At 51.7% G+C, this 17,500-nt stretch overlaps 1 protein-coding gene across 2 annotated transcripts in view; it reads right to left on the bottom strand.

Annotated features, from left to right (window-relative positions):
- Positions 1–17,500, bottom strand: part of ubr2 (ubiquitin protein ligase E3 component n-recognin 2) — a 111,206-nt gene that overhangs the window by 69,099 nt on the left and 24,607 nt on the right. For both annotated transcript variants that reach the window (XR_011927684.1, XM_072450369.1), the window contains exons 13-14: positions 4,920–5,019; positions 3,936–4,064 (exon numbers count right to left, since the gene is read on the bottom strand). Coding sequence is in view for 1 of the 2 variants with exons in the window: in XM_072450369.1 (XP_072306470.1) it covers positions 3,936–4,064; positions 4,920–5,019 (229 nt within the window). In the remaining variant the exon portion in view is untranslated. The remainder of the gene's footprint in view (positions 1–3,935; positions 4,065–4,919; positions 5,020–17,500) is intronic.

The following is a 17,500-nucleotide window of genomic DNA, read 5'->3' as shown; positions in this document are numbered from 1 at the left end:
TGCGGCACATTTTGCCAAGATTTCAAAATAAAATTTCTTTTTGATGGTAAAACAAAGGGGAGAAGATTCAGTAGTAGGCGTAATAAAAGGACCGTTGGGGCGCGTTAGCCACGCCCCCTCCTCTCGCGGCGTGCCGGCGTAGCGGCGGCGGCGTGGCGAGGGCCGATCATTGCCGCTTGCGGCTTTAATTTACAACTTACTTCCACATCATCATCATCAGATGACTATTTGCATAAGTCTCATTTACATATTAATTGTCTTTACACTCACAAAAAATATGTCTGAAGTGTCTGATGGAAACATAAATGTTGCCGTGGTGTTTCCATCAGGGTGTATTTTATGTCTTATTCAAATTGTAACGCTCTATTTCACCTTCCATTCCATTTTTCCTTTTGCTATTTGATGACGGTCCCTAAACACTCGTCTCGGCAGCACATTCGGAGCGTGTGATTGGCTGAGCCCAAAATACATATCTGATTGTTAAAACGAGGTCGTGTCACGTGACACTGTAAATATGAATATTTTGACAGTGAATGGTCCTTTTATTACGCCTACGACTGAATCCGTGACGCTGTCACATCTTCTCCCCTTTGTTTTACCATCAAAAAGCAATTTTGATCATTCACTGTTTAGAGTTATTGACCTGTGGCTCCTCCCACTTTCAGACTCCATCTGAGACAGCAGCGTCCTACATGTGTCATGTCCACACAGCGTCCTACATGTGTCATGTCCACACAGCGTCCTACATGTGTCATGTCCACACAGTGTTCTACATGTGTCATGAACACAGCGTCCTACATGTGTCATGTCCACACAGCGTCCTACATGTGTCATGTCCACACAGTGTTCTACATGTGTCATGTCCACACAGCGTCCTACGTGTGTCATGTCCACACAGCGTCCTACGTGTGTCATGTCCACACAGCGTCCTACGTGTGTCATGTCCACACAGCGTCCTACGTGTGTTATGTCCACACAGCGTCCTACGTGTGTCAGGTCCACACAGCGTCCTACGTGTGTCAGGTCCACACAGCGTCCTACATGTGTCATGTCCACACAGCGTCCTACATTTGTCATGTCCACACAGCGTCCTACATGTGTCTGTGTCATGTCCACACAGCGTCCTACGTGTGTCATGTCCACACAGCGCCCTACATGTGTCATGTCCACACAGCGTCCTACATGTGTCATGTCCACACAGTGTTCTACGTGTGTCATGTCCACACAGCGTCCTACGTGTGTCATGTCCACACAGCGTCCTACATGTGTCATGTCCACACAGCGTCCTACGTGTGTCATGTCCACACAGCGTCCTACATGTGTCATGTCCACACAGCGTCCTACGTGTGTCATGTCCACACAGCGTCCTACGTGTGTCATGTCCACACAGTGTTCTACGTGTGTCATGTCCACACAGCGTCCTACATGTGTCATGTCCACACAGTGTTCTACGTGTGTCATGTCCACACAGCGTCCTACATGTGTCATGTCCACACAGCGTCCTACGTGTGTCATGTCCACACAGCGTCCTACGTGTGTCATGTCCACACAGCGTCCTACGTGTGTCATGTCCACAAAGCGTCCTACGTGTGTCATGTCCACACAGCGTCCTACGTGTGTCATGTCCACACAGCGTCCTACGTGTGTCATGACAACACAGCGTCCTACGTGTGTCATGTCCACACGGCGTCCTACATGTGTCATGTCCACACAGCGCCCTACGTGTGTCAGGTCCACACAGCGTCCTACGTGTGTCATGACAACACAGCTTCTTACATGTGTCATGTCCACATGGCGTCCTACATGTGTCATGTCCACATGGCGTCCTACATGTGTCATGTCCACATGGCGTCCTACATGTGTCATGTCCACACAGCGTCCTACGTGTGTCAGGTCCACACAGCGTCCTACATGTGTCATGACAACACAGCGTCCTACATGTGTCATGTCCACATGGCGTCCTACATGTGTCATGTCCACACAGCGTCCTACGTGTGTCAGGTCCACACAGCGTCCTACATGTGTCATGACAACACAGCGTCCTACATGTGTCATGTCCACACAGCGTCCTACATGTGTCATGTCCACACAGCGTCCTACGTGTGTCAGGTCCACACAGCGTCCTACATGTGTCATGACAACACAGCGTCCTACATGTGTCATGTCCACATGGCGTCCTACATGTGTCATGTCCACACAGCGTCCTACATTTGTCATGACAACACAGCGTCCTACATGTGTCATGTCCACATGCCGTCCTACATGTGTCATGTCCACACAGCGTCCTACGTGTGTCAGGTCCACACAGCGTCCTACATGTGTCATGACAACACAGCGTCCTACATGTGTCATGTCCACATGGCGTCCTACATGTGTCATGTCAGTACTTTTAGGAGCTTTGGTGATACAAGTGACACATTTTTGTATCGCAAAAGCTGCAAAACAAAAACACTTTTTTTCTGAGGAATGCATCACATTTGAGAGAAATCGCGTTGCATTTTGCGATACCGCTTATTCTGAACCCTGGAACACGCTCCTGAAATATACAAGTATAATATTTAAAATATCAGAACACCCTCCTGAAACAAACACTACAATCATAAACGTATGAACATTCGATCAAACATGAAAACATTCGATCGTCTCCAGTTCAAACTTGAGCGTTTCTTTTCCCAAACAAACGTCTGAAGCCGACACTTGTGTTTGGATTATAATCTTTATCTTGTGGTGTTTGGATTATAATCTTAATCTAAAAGATTAATATGACAAGTTTGTGGAACCAAAATCAAGCTAATCATGTTAAGGACAAACATTTGTGGAGTTAAGATTTTTTTCCAAAACTGTAAATTTCTCATAGAGTTGCATAGGCCCCGCCTCCTTCTGAGATTATGACATCACATATCTCATCACAACAAAACTAACCATAATCCTGCATTAGTTCTTTAAGTGCCTGGTTTATACCCGGTTCAGCCCCACTTAAGACCTGGTTTATACCCGGTTCAGCCCCACTTTAGACCTGGTTTATACCCGGTTCAGCCCCACTTTAGACCTGGTTTATATCCGGTTCAGCCCCACTTTAGACCTGGTTTATACCCGGTTCAGCCCCACTTTAGACCTGGTTTATACTCGGTTCAACCCCACTTTAGACCTGGTTTATATCCGGTTCAGCCCCACTTTAAACCTGGTTTATACCCAGTTCAGCCCCACTTTAGACCTGGTTTATACCCGGTTCAGCCCCACTTTAGACCTGGTTTATATCCGGTTCAGACCCACTTTAGACCTGGTTTATACCCGGTTCAGCCCCACTTTAGACCTGGTTGATACCCGGTTCAGCCCCACTTTAGACCTGGTTTATACCCGGTTCAGCCCCACTTTAGACCTGGTTGATACCCGGTTCAGCCCCACTTTAGACCTGGTTTATACTCAGTTCAGCCCCACTTTAGACCTGGTTTATACCCGGTTCAGCCCCACTTTAGACCTGGTTGATACCCGGTTCAGCCCCACTTTAGACCTGGTTTATACTCGGTTCAGCCCCACTTTAGACCTGGTTTATATCCGGTTCAGCCCCACTTTAAACCTGGTTTATACCCAGTTCAGCCCCACTTTAGACCTGGTTTATACCCGGTTCAGCCCCACTTTAGACCTGGTTTATACCCGGTTCAGACCCACTTTAGACCTGGTTTATATCCGGTTCAGACCCACTTTAGACCTGGTTTATACCCGGTTCAGCCCCACTTTAGACCTGGTTGATACCCGGTTCAGCCCCACTTTAGACCTGGTTGATACCCGGTTCAGCCCCACTTTAGACCTGGTTTATACCCGGTTCAGCCCCACTTTAGACCTGGTTGATACCCGGTTCAGCCCCACTTTAGTCCTGGTTTATACCCGGTTCAGCTCCACTTTAAACCTGATTCAAAGCCGGTTCTGAGCCTTACGTCCGTCCTGGTCCAGTCCTGGATCATGGTGGTGATGGTTGTGAGCTTCATCTGCAGAGTGAAAGCCGCCTCCCACTCTGGCTCCATCTCAATGTGCTGCCCGACTTGTCGCACCACCGCATCCATGCCCTAGGGGGCGACACACATTGTTAAACACCACCATATCCATGCCCTAGGGGGTGACACACACTGTTAAACACCGCCTCATCCATGCCCTAGGGGGTGACACACACTGTTAAACACCACCTCATCCATGCCCTAGGGGGTGACACACACTGTTAAACACCGCCTCATCCATGCCCTAGGGGGTGACACACACTGATAAACACCACCTCATCCATGCCCTAGGGGGTGACACACACTGTTAAACACCACCTCATCCATGCCCTAGGGGGTGACACACACTGTTAAACACCGCCTCATCCATGCCCTAGGGGGTGACACACACTGTTAAACACCACCTCATCCATGCCCTAGGGGGCGACACACATTGTTAAACACCACCATATCCATGCCCTAGGGGGTGACACACACTGTTAAACACCACCTCATCCATGCCCTAGGGGGTGACACACACTGTTAAACACCACCTCATCCATGCCCTAGGGGGTGACACACACTGTTAAACACCACCTCATCTATGCCCTAGGGGGTGACACACACTGTTAAACACCACCTCATCCATGCCCTAGGGGGTGACACACACTGTTAAACACCGCCTCATCCATGCCCTAGGGGGCGACACACACTGTTAAACACCACCTCATCCATGCCCTAGGGGGCGACACACAATGTTAAACACCACCTCATCCATGCCCTAGGGGGCGACATTGTATATATAGACAACACAAAATCAAACTTTGTTGCCAATAGTATCATTAACCTGACTCTAACAGGGTTAGAGTCAGGGGGCGGAGTTACCTGCACAGGGGGCGGAGTTACCTGCACAGGGGGCGGAGTTACCTGCACAGGGGGCGGAGTTACCTGCATACAGCGCAGAAGCTCCAAAAAAGCCTCAAATCCGTCGAGAAACTTGATGCGCAGATCATCACTCCAGACTGAAGTGCGACTGATCAGAACATACCTGAGAACAGAGCCAGGGTTAGACCCGGACTAGACCCGGACTAGACCCGGACTAGAACCGGACTAGACCAGGACTAGAACCGGACTAGACCCGGACTAGACTCGGACTAGACCAGGACTAGACCAGGACTAGAACCGGACTAGACCAGGACTAGAACCGGACTAGACCAGGACTAGACCCGGACTAGACCCGGACTAGAACTGGACTAGACCAGGACTAGACCAGGACTAGACCCGGACTAGACCCGGACTAGACCAGGACTAGAACCGGACTAGACCAGGACTAGACCAGGACTAGACCAGGACTAGACCCGGACTAGACCAGGACTAGACCAGGACTAGACCCGGACTAGACCCGGACTAGACCCGGACTAGACCCGGACTAGACCCGGACTAGACCAGGACTAGACCAGGACTAGACCCGGACTAGACCAGGACTAGACCAGAACTAGACCAGGACTAGACCCGGACTAGACCCGGACTAGACCAGGACTAGACCCGGACTAGACCCGGACTAGACCAGGACTAGACCAGGACCAGCTATCCAGGACCCCTAGTGTTATTTCTGTGTCACATCACACAGATGGGAAAACAAAAGGCGAGTCAGGCCCAATCTGAGAAATGTGATTCATATGTGAAAAGATAAAGCCCAGTTCCACTGAAACTCGTCTGAAACTTGCTGTGCTAAATGTCAGATCCTTATGTAACAAATCACTCTTAATTCATAGTTCTATTTCTTCTTATAATCTTGATTTTGTGTTTTTAACTTAAACATGGCTTGACAAAAACACAGGAAATGTAGTTCTGACAGAATCGGCTCCACTCAATTTTAAGTTTGAATCTGAAACACGAGAAAACAAAAAAACGGGGGCGGAGTCTGTGCAGTTTTTAGAGATGAAATAACGACCCACAGGTGACCCTCATTCTCTTCATTGTTTTATACAAGCCTCTCCAGCACTTTGACTGAGACGTTTCAGTCGCACAGACTTTGATGGTTTGGTCATTACAGGTGATTTCAATGTGCATGTGGATAAGATTTGCCTCTGCACTTCCCCCTAGGGTAGTGAGGTGGCCTTCAGTAGTACCCTCTGCCCACCGCATTCCCACCTTAACCCGTTTTGGAAAAAATAACCTCTAACGGCCACAAAAAAAATTGTGTGGTTGTTTTTATGTCTTGTTTTGCGCTTTAGGCTTTTTTACTCATTTTTCTAATGTGGTTTTTAACTGCAAATGGCAAATAAACTAAAGTCGATTTGAAAAAGATTCAGTTGTAGTCATCTGGAAGAATGAGACACCCACTCCTAACCCCCTAACCCTAACCCTCTAACCCTAATCCTCATCTGGACAAATGAGAGACACCCACTCCTAACCCCCTAACCCTAACCCTAACCCTCATCTGGACGAATGAGAGACACCCACTCCTAACCCCCTAACCCTAACCCTCATCTGGACGAATGAGAGACACCCACTCCTAACCCCCTAACCCTAACCCTAACCCTCATCTGGACGAATGAGAGACACCCACTCCTAACCCCCTAACCCTAACCCTAACCCTCATCTGGACGAATGAGAGACACCCACTCCTAACCCCCTAAACCTAACCCTCATCTGGACGAATGAGAGACACCCACTCCTAACCCCCTAACCCTAACCCTCTAACCCTAACCCTCATCTGGACGAATGAGAGACACCCACTCCTAACCCCCTAACCCTAACCCTAACCCTCATCTGGACGAATGAGAGACACCCACTCCTAACCCCCTAACCCTAACCCTGATCTGGACGAATGAGAGACACCCACTCCTAACTCCCTAACCCTCTAACCCTAACCCTCATCTGGACGAATGAGAGACACCCACTCCTAACTCCCTAACCCTCTAACCCTAACCCTCATCTGGACGAATGAGAGACACCCACTCCTAACCCTAACCCTCATCGGGACGAATGAGAGACACCCACTCCTAACCCCCTAACCCTAACCTTCATCTGGACGAATGAGAGACACCCACTCCTAACCCCCTAACCCTAACCCTCATTGGGACGAATGAGAGACACCCACTCCTAACCCCCTAACCCTAACCCTAACCCTCATCTGGACGAATGAGAGACACCCACTCCTAACCCCCTAACCCTAACCCTAACCCTCATCTGGACAATTGAGAGACACCCACTCCTAACCCCCTAACCCTAACCCTCATCTGGACGAATGAGAGACACCCACACCTAAACCCCTAACCCCAACCTTCATCTGGACGAATGAGAGACACCCACTCCTAACCCCCTAACCCTAACCCTCATCTGGACGAATGAGAGACACCCACTCCTAACTCCCTAACCCTCTAACCCTAACCCTCATCTGGACGAATGAGAGACACCCACTCCTAACTCCCTAACCCTCTAACCCTAACCCTCATCTGGACGAATGAGAGACACCCACTCCTAACCCTAACCCTCATCGGGACGAATGAGAGACACCCACTCCTAACCCCCTAACCCTAACCTTCATCTGGACGAATGAGAGACACCCACTCCTAACCCCCTAACCCTAACCCTCATTGGGACGAATGAGAGACACCCACTCCTAACCCCCTAACCCTAACCCTAACCCTCATCTGGACGAATGAGAGACACCCACTCCTAACCCCCTAACCCTAACCCTAACCCTCATCTGGACAATTGAGAGACACCCACTCCTAACCCCCTAACCCTAACCCTCATCTGGACGAATGAGAGACACCCACACCTAAACCCCTAACCCCAACCTTCATCTGGACGAATGAGAGACACCCACTCCTAACCCCCTAACCCTAACCCTCATCTGGACGAATGAGAGACACCCACTCCTAACCCCCTAACCCTAACCCCCATCTGGACGAATGAGAGACATCCACTCCTAACCCCCTAACCCTAACCCTCATCTGGACGAATGAGAGACACCCACTCCTAACTCCCTAACCCTCTAACCCTAACCCTCATCTGGACGAATGAGAGACACCCACTCCTAACCCCCTAACCCTAACCCTCATCGGGACGAATGAGAGACACCCACTCCTAACCCCCTAACCCTAACCCTCATCTGGACGAATGAGAGACACCCACTCCTAACTCCCTAACCCTCTAACCCTAACCCTCATCTGGACGAATGAGAGACACCCACTCCTAACCCCCTAACCCTAACCCTCATCTGGACGAATGAGAGACACCCACTCCTAACCCTAACCCTCATCGGGACGAATGAGAGACACCCAATCCAAACCCCCTAACCCTCATCTGGACGAATGAGAGACACCCACTCATAACCCCCTAACCCTAACCCTCATCGGGACGAATGAGAGACACCCACTCCTAACCCCCTAACCCTAACCTTCATCGGGACGAATGAGAGACACCCACTCCTAACCCCCTAACCCTAACCCTCATCGGGACGAATGAGAGACACCCACTCCTAACCCCCTAACCCTAACCCTAACCCTCATCTGGACGAATGAGAGACACCCACTCCTAACCCCCCAACCCTAACCCTAACCCTAACCCTCATCTGGACAATTGAGAGACACCCACTCCTAACCCCCTAACCCTAACCCTCATCTGGACGAATGAGAGACACCCACTCCTAACCCCCTAACCCCAACCTTCATCTGGACGAATGAGAGACACCCACTCCTAACCCCCTAACCCTAACCCTCATCGGGACGAATGAGAGACACCCACTCCTAACCCCCTAACCCTAACCCTCATCTGGACGAATGAGAGACACCCACTCCTAACCCCCTAACCCTAACCCTCATCTGGACGAATGAGAGACACCCACTCCTAACCCTAACCCTCATCGGGACGAATGAGAGACACCCACTCCAAACCCCCTAACCCTCATCTGGACGAATGAGAGACACCCACTCCTAACCCCCTAACCCTAACCCTCATCGGGACGAATGAGAGACACCCACTCCTAACCCCCTAACCCTAACCTTCATTGGGACGAATGAGAGACACCCACTCCTAACCCCCTAACCCTAACCCTCATCGGGACGAATGAGAGACACCCACTCCTAACCCCCTAACCCTAACCCTAACCCTCATCTGGACGAATGAGAGACACCCACTCCTAACCCCCTAACCCTAACCTTAACCCTAACCCTCATCTGGACAATTGAGAGACACCCACTCCTAACCCCCTAACCCTAACCCTCATCTGGACGAATGAGAGACACCCACTCCTAACCCCCTAACCCCAACCTTCATCTGGACGAATGAGAGACACCCACTCCTAACCCCCTAACCCTAACCCTCATCTGGACGAATGAGAGACACCCACTCCTAACCCCCTAACCCTAACCCTCTAACCCTAACCCTCATCTGGACGAATGAGAGACACCCACTCCTAACCCCCTAACCCTAACCCTCATCTGGATGAATGAGACACCCACTCCTAACCCCCTAACCCTAACCCTCTAACCCTAACCTTCATCTGGACGAATGAGAGACACCCACTCCTAACCCCATAACCCTAACCCTCATCTGGACGAATGAGAGACACCCACTCCTAACCCCCTAACCCTAACCCTCATCTGGACGAATGAGAGACACCCACTCCTAACCCCCTAACCCTAACCCTCATCTGGACGAATGAGAGACACCCACTCCTAACCCCCTAACCCTAACCCTAACCCTCATCTGGACGAATGAGAGACACCCACTCCTAACCCCCTAACCCTAACCCTCATCGGGACGAATGAGAGACACCCACTCCTAACCCCCTAACCCTAACCCTCATCTGGACGAATGAGAGACACCCACTCCTAACTCCCTAACCCTAACCCTCTAACCCTAACCCTCATCTGGACGAATGAGAGACACCCACTCCTAACCCCCTAATCCTAACCCTAACCCTCATCTGGACGAATGAGAGACACCCACTCCTAACCCTAACCCTCATCGGGACGAATGAGAGACACCCACTCCTAACCCCCTAACCCTAACCCTCATCGGGACGAATGAGAGACACCCACTCCTAACCCCCTAACCCTAACCCTAACCCTCATCTGGACGAATGAGAGACACCCACTCCTAACCCCCTAACCCTAACCCTAACCCTAACCCTCATCTGGACAATTGAGAGACACCCACTCCTAACCCCCTAACCCTAACCCTCATCTGGACGAATGAGAGACACCCACTCCTAACCCCCTAACCCTAACCCCCTAACCCTCATCTGGACGAATGAGAGACACCCACTCCTAACCCCCTAACCCTAACCCTAACCCTAACCCTCATCTGGACAATTGAGAGACACCCACTCCTAACCCCCTAACCCTAACCCTCATCTGGACGAATGAGAGACACCCACTCCTAACCCCCTAACCCTAACCCTCTAACCCTAACCCTCATCTGGACGAATGAGAGACACCCACTCCTAACCCCCTAACCCTAACCCTCATCTGGATGAATGAGACACCCACTCCTAACCCCCTAACCCTAACCCTCTAACCCTAACCTTCATCTGGACGAATGAGAGACACCCACTCCTAACCCCCTAACCCTAACCCTCATCTGGACGAATGAGAGACACCCACTCCTAACCCCCTAACCCTAACCCTCATCGGGACGAATGAGAGACACCCACTCCTAACCCCCTAACCCTAACCCTCATCTGGACGAATGAGAGACACCCACTCCTAACTCCCTAACCCTAACCCTCATCTGGACGAATGAGAGACACCCACTCCTAACCCCCTAACCCTAACCCTCATCTGGACGAATGAGAGACACCCACTCCTAACCCTAACCCTCATCGGGACGAATGAGAGACACCCACTCCTAACCCCCTAACCCTAACCCTCATCGGGACGAATGAGAGACACCCACTCCTAACCCCCTAACCCTAACCCTCATCTGGACGAATGAGAGACACCCACTCCTAACCCCCTAACCCTAACCCTAACCCTAACCCTCATCTGGACAATTGAGAGACACCCACTCCTAACCCCCTAACCCTAACCCTCATCTGGACGAATGAGAGACACCCACTCCTAACCCCCTAACCCCAACCTTCATCTGGACGAATGAGAGACACCCACTCCTAACCCCCTAACCCTAACCCTAGCCCTCATCTGGACGAATGAGAGACACCCACTCCTAACCCCCTAACCCTAACCCTCTAACCCTAACCCTCATCTGGACGAATGAGAGACACCCACTCCTAACCCCCTAACCCTAACCCTCATCTGGATGAATGAGACACCCACTCCTAACCCCCTAACCCTAACCCTCTAACCCTAACCTTCATCTGGACGAATGAGAGACACCCACTCCTAACCCCCTAACCCTAACCCTCATCTGGACGAATGAGAGACACCCACTCCTAACCCCCTAACCCTAACCCTCATCTGGACGAATGAGAGACACCCACTCCTAAACCCCTAACCCTAACCCTCATCTGGACGAATGAGAGACACCCACTCCTAACCCCCTAACCCTAACCCTAACCCTCATCTGGACGAATGAGAGACACCCACTCCTAACCCCCTAACCCTAACCCTCATCGGGACGAATGAGAGACACCCACTCCTAACCCCCTAACCCTAACCCTCATCTGGACGAATGAGAGACACCCACTCCTAACTCCCTAACCCTAACCCTCTAACCCTAACCCTCATCTGGACGAATGAGAGACACCCACTCCTAACCCCCTAATCCTAACCCTAACCCTCATCTGGACGAATGAGAGACACCCACTCCTAACCCTAACCCTCATCGGGACGAATGAGAGACACCCACTCCTAACCCCCTAACCCTAACCCTCATCGGGACGAATGAGAGACACCCACTCCTAACCCCCTAACCCTAACCCTAACCCTCATCTGGACGAATGAGAGACACCCACTCCTAACCCCCTAACCCTAACCCTAACCCTCATCTGGACAATTGAGAGACACCCACTCCTAACCCCCTAACCCTAACCCTCATCTGGACGAATGAGAGACACCCACTCCTAACCCCCTAACCCTAACCCCCTAACCCTAACCCTCATCTGGACGAATGAGAGACACCCACTCCTAACCCCCTAACCCTAACCCTAACCCTAACCCTCATCTGGACAATTGAGAGACACCCACTCCTAACCCCCTAACCCTAACCCTCATCTGGACGAATGAGAGACACCCACTCCTAACCCCCTAACCCTAACCCTCTAACCCTAACCCTCATCTGGACGAATGAGAGACACCCACTCCTAACCCCCTAACCCTAACCCTCATCTGGATGAATGAGACACCCACTCCTAACCCCCTAACCCTAACCCTCTAACCCTAACCTTCATCTGGACGAATGAGAGACACCCACTCCTAACCCCCTAACCCTAACCCTCATCTGGACGAATGAGAGACACCCACTCCTAACCCCCTAACCCTAACCCTCATCGGGACGAATGAGAGACACCCACTCCTAACCCCCTAACCCTAACCCTCATCTGGACGAATGAGAGACACCCACTCCTAACTCCCTAACCCTAACCCTCATCGGGACGAATGAGAGACACCCACTCCTAACCCCCTAACCCTAACCCTCATCTGGACGAATGAGAGACACCCACTCCTAACCCCCTAACCCTAACCCTAACCCTAACCCTCATCTGGACAATTGAGAGACACCCACTCCTAACCCCCTAACCCTAACCCTCATCTGGACGAATGAGAGACACCCACTCCTAACCCCCTAACCCCAACCTTCATCTGGACGAATGAGAGACACCCACTCCTAACCCCCTAACCCTAACCCTAGCCCTCATCTGGACGAATGAGAGACACCCACTCCTAACCCCCTAACCCTAACCCTCATCTGGACGAATGAGAGACACCCACTCCTAACCCCCTAACCCTAACCCTAACCCTCATCTGGACGAATGAGAGACACCCACTCCTAACCCCCTAACCCTAACCCTCATCTGGATGAATGAGACACCCACTCCTAACCCCCTAACCCTAACCCTCTAACCCTAACCTTCATCTGGACGAATGAGAGACACCCACTCCTAACCCCCTAACCCTAACCCTCATCTGGACGAATGAGAGACACCCACTCCTAACCCCCTAACCCTAACCCTCATCTGGACGAATGAGAGACACCCACTCCTAAACCCCTAACCCTAACCCTCATCTGGACGAATGAGAGACACCCACTCCTAACCCCCTAACCCTAACCCTAACCCTCATCTGGACGAATGAGAGACACCCACTCCTAACCCCCTAACCCTAACCCTCATCGGGACGAATGAGAGACACCCACTCCTAACCCCCTAACCCTAACCCTCATCTGGACGAATGAGAGACACCCACTCCTAACTCCCTAACCCTAACCCTCTAACCCTAACCCTCATCTGGACGAATGAGAGACACCCACTCCTAACCCCCTAATCCTAACCCTAACCCTCATCTGGACGAATGAGAGACACCCACTCCTAACCCTAACCCTCATCGGGACGAATGAGAGACACCCACTCCTAACCCCCTAACCCTAACCCTCATCGGGACGAATGAGAGACACCCACTCCTAACCCCCTAACCCTAACCCTAACCCTCATCTGGACGAATGAGAGACACCCACTCCTAACCCCCTAACCCTAACCCTAACCCTCATCTGGACAATTGAGAGACACCCACTCCTAACCCCCTAACCCTAACCCTCATCTGGACGAATGAGAGACACCCACTCCTAACCCCCTAACCCTAACCCCCTAACCCTAACCCTCATCTGGACGAATGAGAGACACCCACTCCTAACCCCCTAACCCTAACCCTAACCCTAACCCTCATCTGGACAATTGAGAGACACCCACTCCTAACCCCCTAACCCTAACCCTCATCTGGACGAATGAGAGACACCCACTCCTAACCCCCTAACCCTAACCCTCTAACCCTAACCCTCATCTGGACGAATGAGAGACACCCACTCCTAACCCCCTAACCCTAACCCTCATCTGGATGAATGAGACACCCACTCCTAACCCCCTAACCCTAACCCTCTAACCCTAACCTTCATCTGGACGAATGAGAGACACCCACTCCTAACCCCCTAACCCTAACCCTCATCTGGACGAATGAGAGACACCCACTCCTAACCCCCTAACCCTAACCCTCATCGGGACGAATGAGAGACACCCACTCCTAACCCCCTAACCCTAACCCTCATCTGGACGAATGAGAGACACCCACTCCTAACTCCCTAACCCTAACCCTCATCGGGACGAATGAGAGACACCCACTCCTAACCCCCTAACCCTAACCCTCATCTGGACGAATGAGAGACACCCACTCCTAACCCCCTAACCCTAACCCTAACCCTAACCCTCATCTGGACAATTGAGAGACACCCACTCCTAACCCCCTAACCCTAACCCTCATCTGGACGAATGAGAGACACCCACTCCTAACCCCCTAACCCCAACCTTCATCTGGACGAATGAGAGACACCCACTCCTAACCCCCTAACCCTAACCCTAGCCCTCATCTGGACGAATGAGAGACACCCACTCCTAACCCCCTAACCCTAACCCTCATCTGGACGAATGAGAGACACCCACTCCTAACCCCCTAACCCTAACCCTAACCCTCATCTGGACGAATGAGAGACACCCACTCCTAACCCCCTAACCCTAACCTAACCCTCATCTGGACGAATGAGAGACACCCACTCCTAACCCCCTAACCCTAACCTAACCCTCATCTGGACGAATGAGAGACACCCACTCCTAACCCCCTAACCCTAACCCCCTAACCCTAACCCTCATCTGGACGAATGAGAGACACCCACTCCTAACCCCCTAACCCTAACCCTAACCCTAACCCTCATCTGGACAATTGAGAGACACCCACTCCTAACCCCCTAACCCTAACCCTCATCTGGACGAATGAGAGACACCCACTCCTAACCCCCTAACCCTAACCCTCTAACCCTAACCCTCATCTGGACGAATGAGAGACACCCACTCCTAACCCCCTAACCCTAACCCTCATCTGGATGAATGAGACACCCACTCCTAACCCCCTAACCCTAACCCTCTAACCCTAACCTTCATCTGGACGAATGAGAGACACCCACTCCTAACCCCCTAACCCTAACCCTCATCTGGACGAATGAGAGACACCCACTCCTAACCCCCTAACCCTAACCCTCATCGGGACGAATGAGAGACACCCACTCCTAACCCCCTAACCCTAACCCTCATCTGGACGAATGAGAGACACCCACTCCTAACTCCCTAACCCTAACCCTCATCGGGACGAATGAGAGACACCCACTCCTAACCCCCTAACCCTAACCCTCATCTGGACGAATGAGAGACACCCACTCCTAACCCCCTAACCCTAACCCTAACCCTAACCCTCATCTGGACAATTGAGAGACACCCACTCCTAACCCCCTAACCCTAACCCTCATCTGGACGAATGAGAGACACCCACTCCTAACCCCCTAACCCCAACCTTCATCTGGACGAATGAGAGACACCCACTCCTAACCCCCTAACCCTAACCCTAGCCCTCATCTGGACGAATGAGAGACACCCACTCCTAACCCCCTAACCCTAACCCTCATCTGGACGAATGAGAGACACCCACTCCTAACCCCCTAACCCTAACCCTAACCCTCATCTGGACGAATGAGAGACACCCACTCCTAACCCCCTAACCCTAACCCTCATCTGGATGAATGAGACACCCACTCCTAACCCCCTAACCCTAACCCTCTAACCCTAACCTTCATCTGGACGAATGAGAGACACCCACTCCTAACCCCCTAACCCTAACCCTCATCTGGACGAATGAGAGACACCCACTCCTAACCCCCTAACCCTAACCCTCATCTGGACGAATGAGAGACACCCACTCCTAAACCCCTAACCCTAACCCTCATCTGGACGAATGAGAGACACCCACTCCTAACCCCCTAACCCTAACCCTAACCCTCATCTGGACGAATGAGAGACACCCACTCCTAACCCCCTAACCCTAACCCTCATCGGGACGAATGAGAGACACCCACTCCTAACCCCCTAACCCTAACCCTCATCTGGACGAATGAGAGACACCCACTCCTAACTCCCTAACCCTAACCCTCTAACCCTAACCCTCATCTGGACGAATGAGAGACACCCACTCCTAACCCCCTAATCCTAACCCTAACCCTCATCTGGACGAATGAGAGACACCCACTCCTAACCCTAACCCTCATCGGGACGAATGAGAGACACCCACTCCTAACCCCCTAACCCTAACCCTCATCGGGACGAATGAGAGACACCCACTCCTAACCCCCTAACCCTAACCCTAACCCTCATCTGGACGAATGAGAGACACCCACTCCTAACCCCCTAACCCTAACCCTAACCCTCATCTGGACAATTGAGAGACACCCACTCCTAACCCCCTAACCCTAACCCTCATCTGGACGAATGAGAGACACCCACTCCTAACCCCCTAACCCTAACCCCCTAACCCTAACCCTCATCTGGACGAATGAGAGACACCCACTCCTAACCCCCTAACCCTAACCCTAACCCTAACCCTCATCTGGACAATTGAGAGACACCCACTCCTAACCCCCTAACCCTAACCCTCATCTGGACGAATGAGAGACACCCACTCCTAACCCCCTAACCCTAACCCTCTAACCCTAACCCTCATCTGGACGAATGAGAGACACCCACTCCTAACCCCCTAACCCTAACCCTCATCTGGATGAATGAGACACCCACTCCTAACCCCCTAACCCTAACCCTCTAACCCTAACCTTCATCTGGACGAATGAGAGACACCCACTCCTAACCCCCTAACCCTAACCCTCATCTGGACGAATGAGAGACACCCACTCCTAACCCCCTAACCCTAACCCTCATCGGGACGAATGAGAGACACCCACTCCTAACCCCCTAACCCTAACCCTCATCTGGACGAATGAGAGACACCCACTCCTAACTCCCTAACCCTAACCCTCATCGGGACGAATGAGAGACACCCACTCCTAACCCCCTAACCCTAACCCTCATCTGGACGAATGAGAGACACCCACTCCTAACCCCCTAACCCTAACCCTAACCCTAACCCTCATCTGGACAATTGAGAGACACCCACTCCTAACCCCCTAACCCTAACCCTCATCTGGACGAATGAGAGACACCCACTCCTAACCCCCTAACCCCAACCTTCATCTGGACGAATGAGAGACACCCACTCCTAACCCCCTAACCCTAACCCTAGCCCTCATCTGGACGAATGAGAGACACCCACTCCTAACCCCCTAACCCTAACCCTCATCTGGACGAATGAGAGACACCCACTCCTAACCCCCTAACCCTAACCCTAACCCTCATCTGGACGAATGAGAGACACCCACTCCTAACCCCCTAACCCTAACCTAACCCTCATCTGGACGAATGAGAGACACCCACTCCTAACCCCCTAACCCTAACCTAACCCTCATCTGGACGA

Source organism: Eucyclogobius newberryi, unplaced genomic scaffold (assembly GCF_026437365.1).
Source record: "Eucyclogobius newberryi isolate DKJ021-1_F unplaced genomic scaffold, fEucNew1.0.hap1 SCAF_18, whole genome shotgun sequence".
In the NCBI taxonomy this organism is placed as follows: domain Eukaryota; kingdom Metazoa; phylum Chordata; class Actinopteri; order Gobiiformes; family Gobiidae; genus Eucyclogobius; species Eucyclogobius newberryi.
Note: the sequence above shows the minus strand (reverse complement) of the source record. Positions and strands in the feature narration are given on the sequence as shown.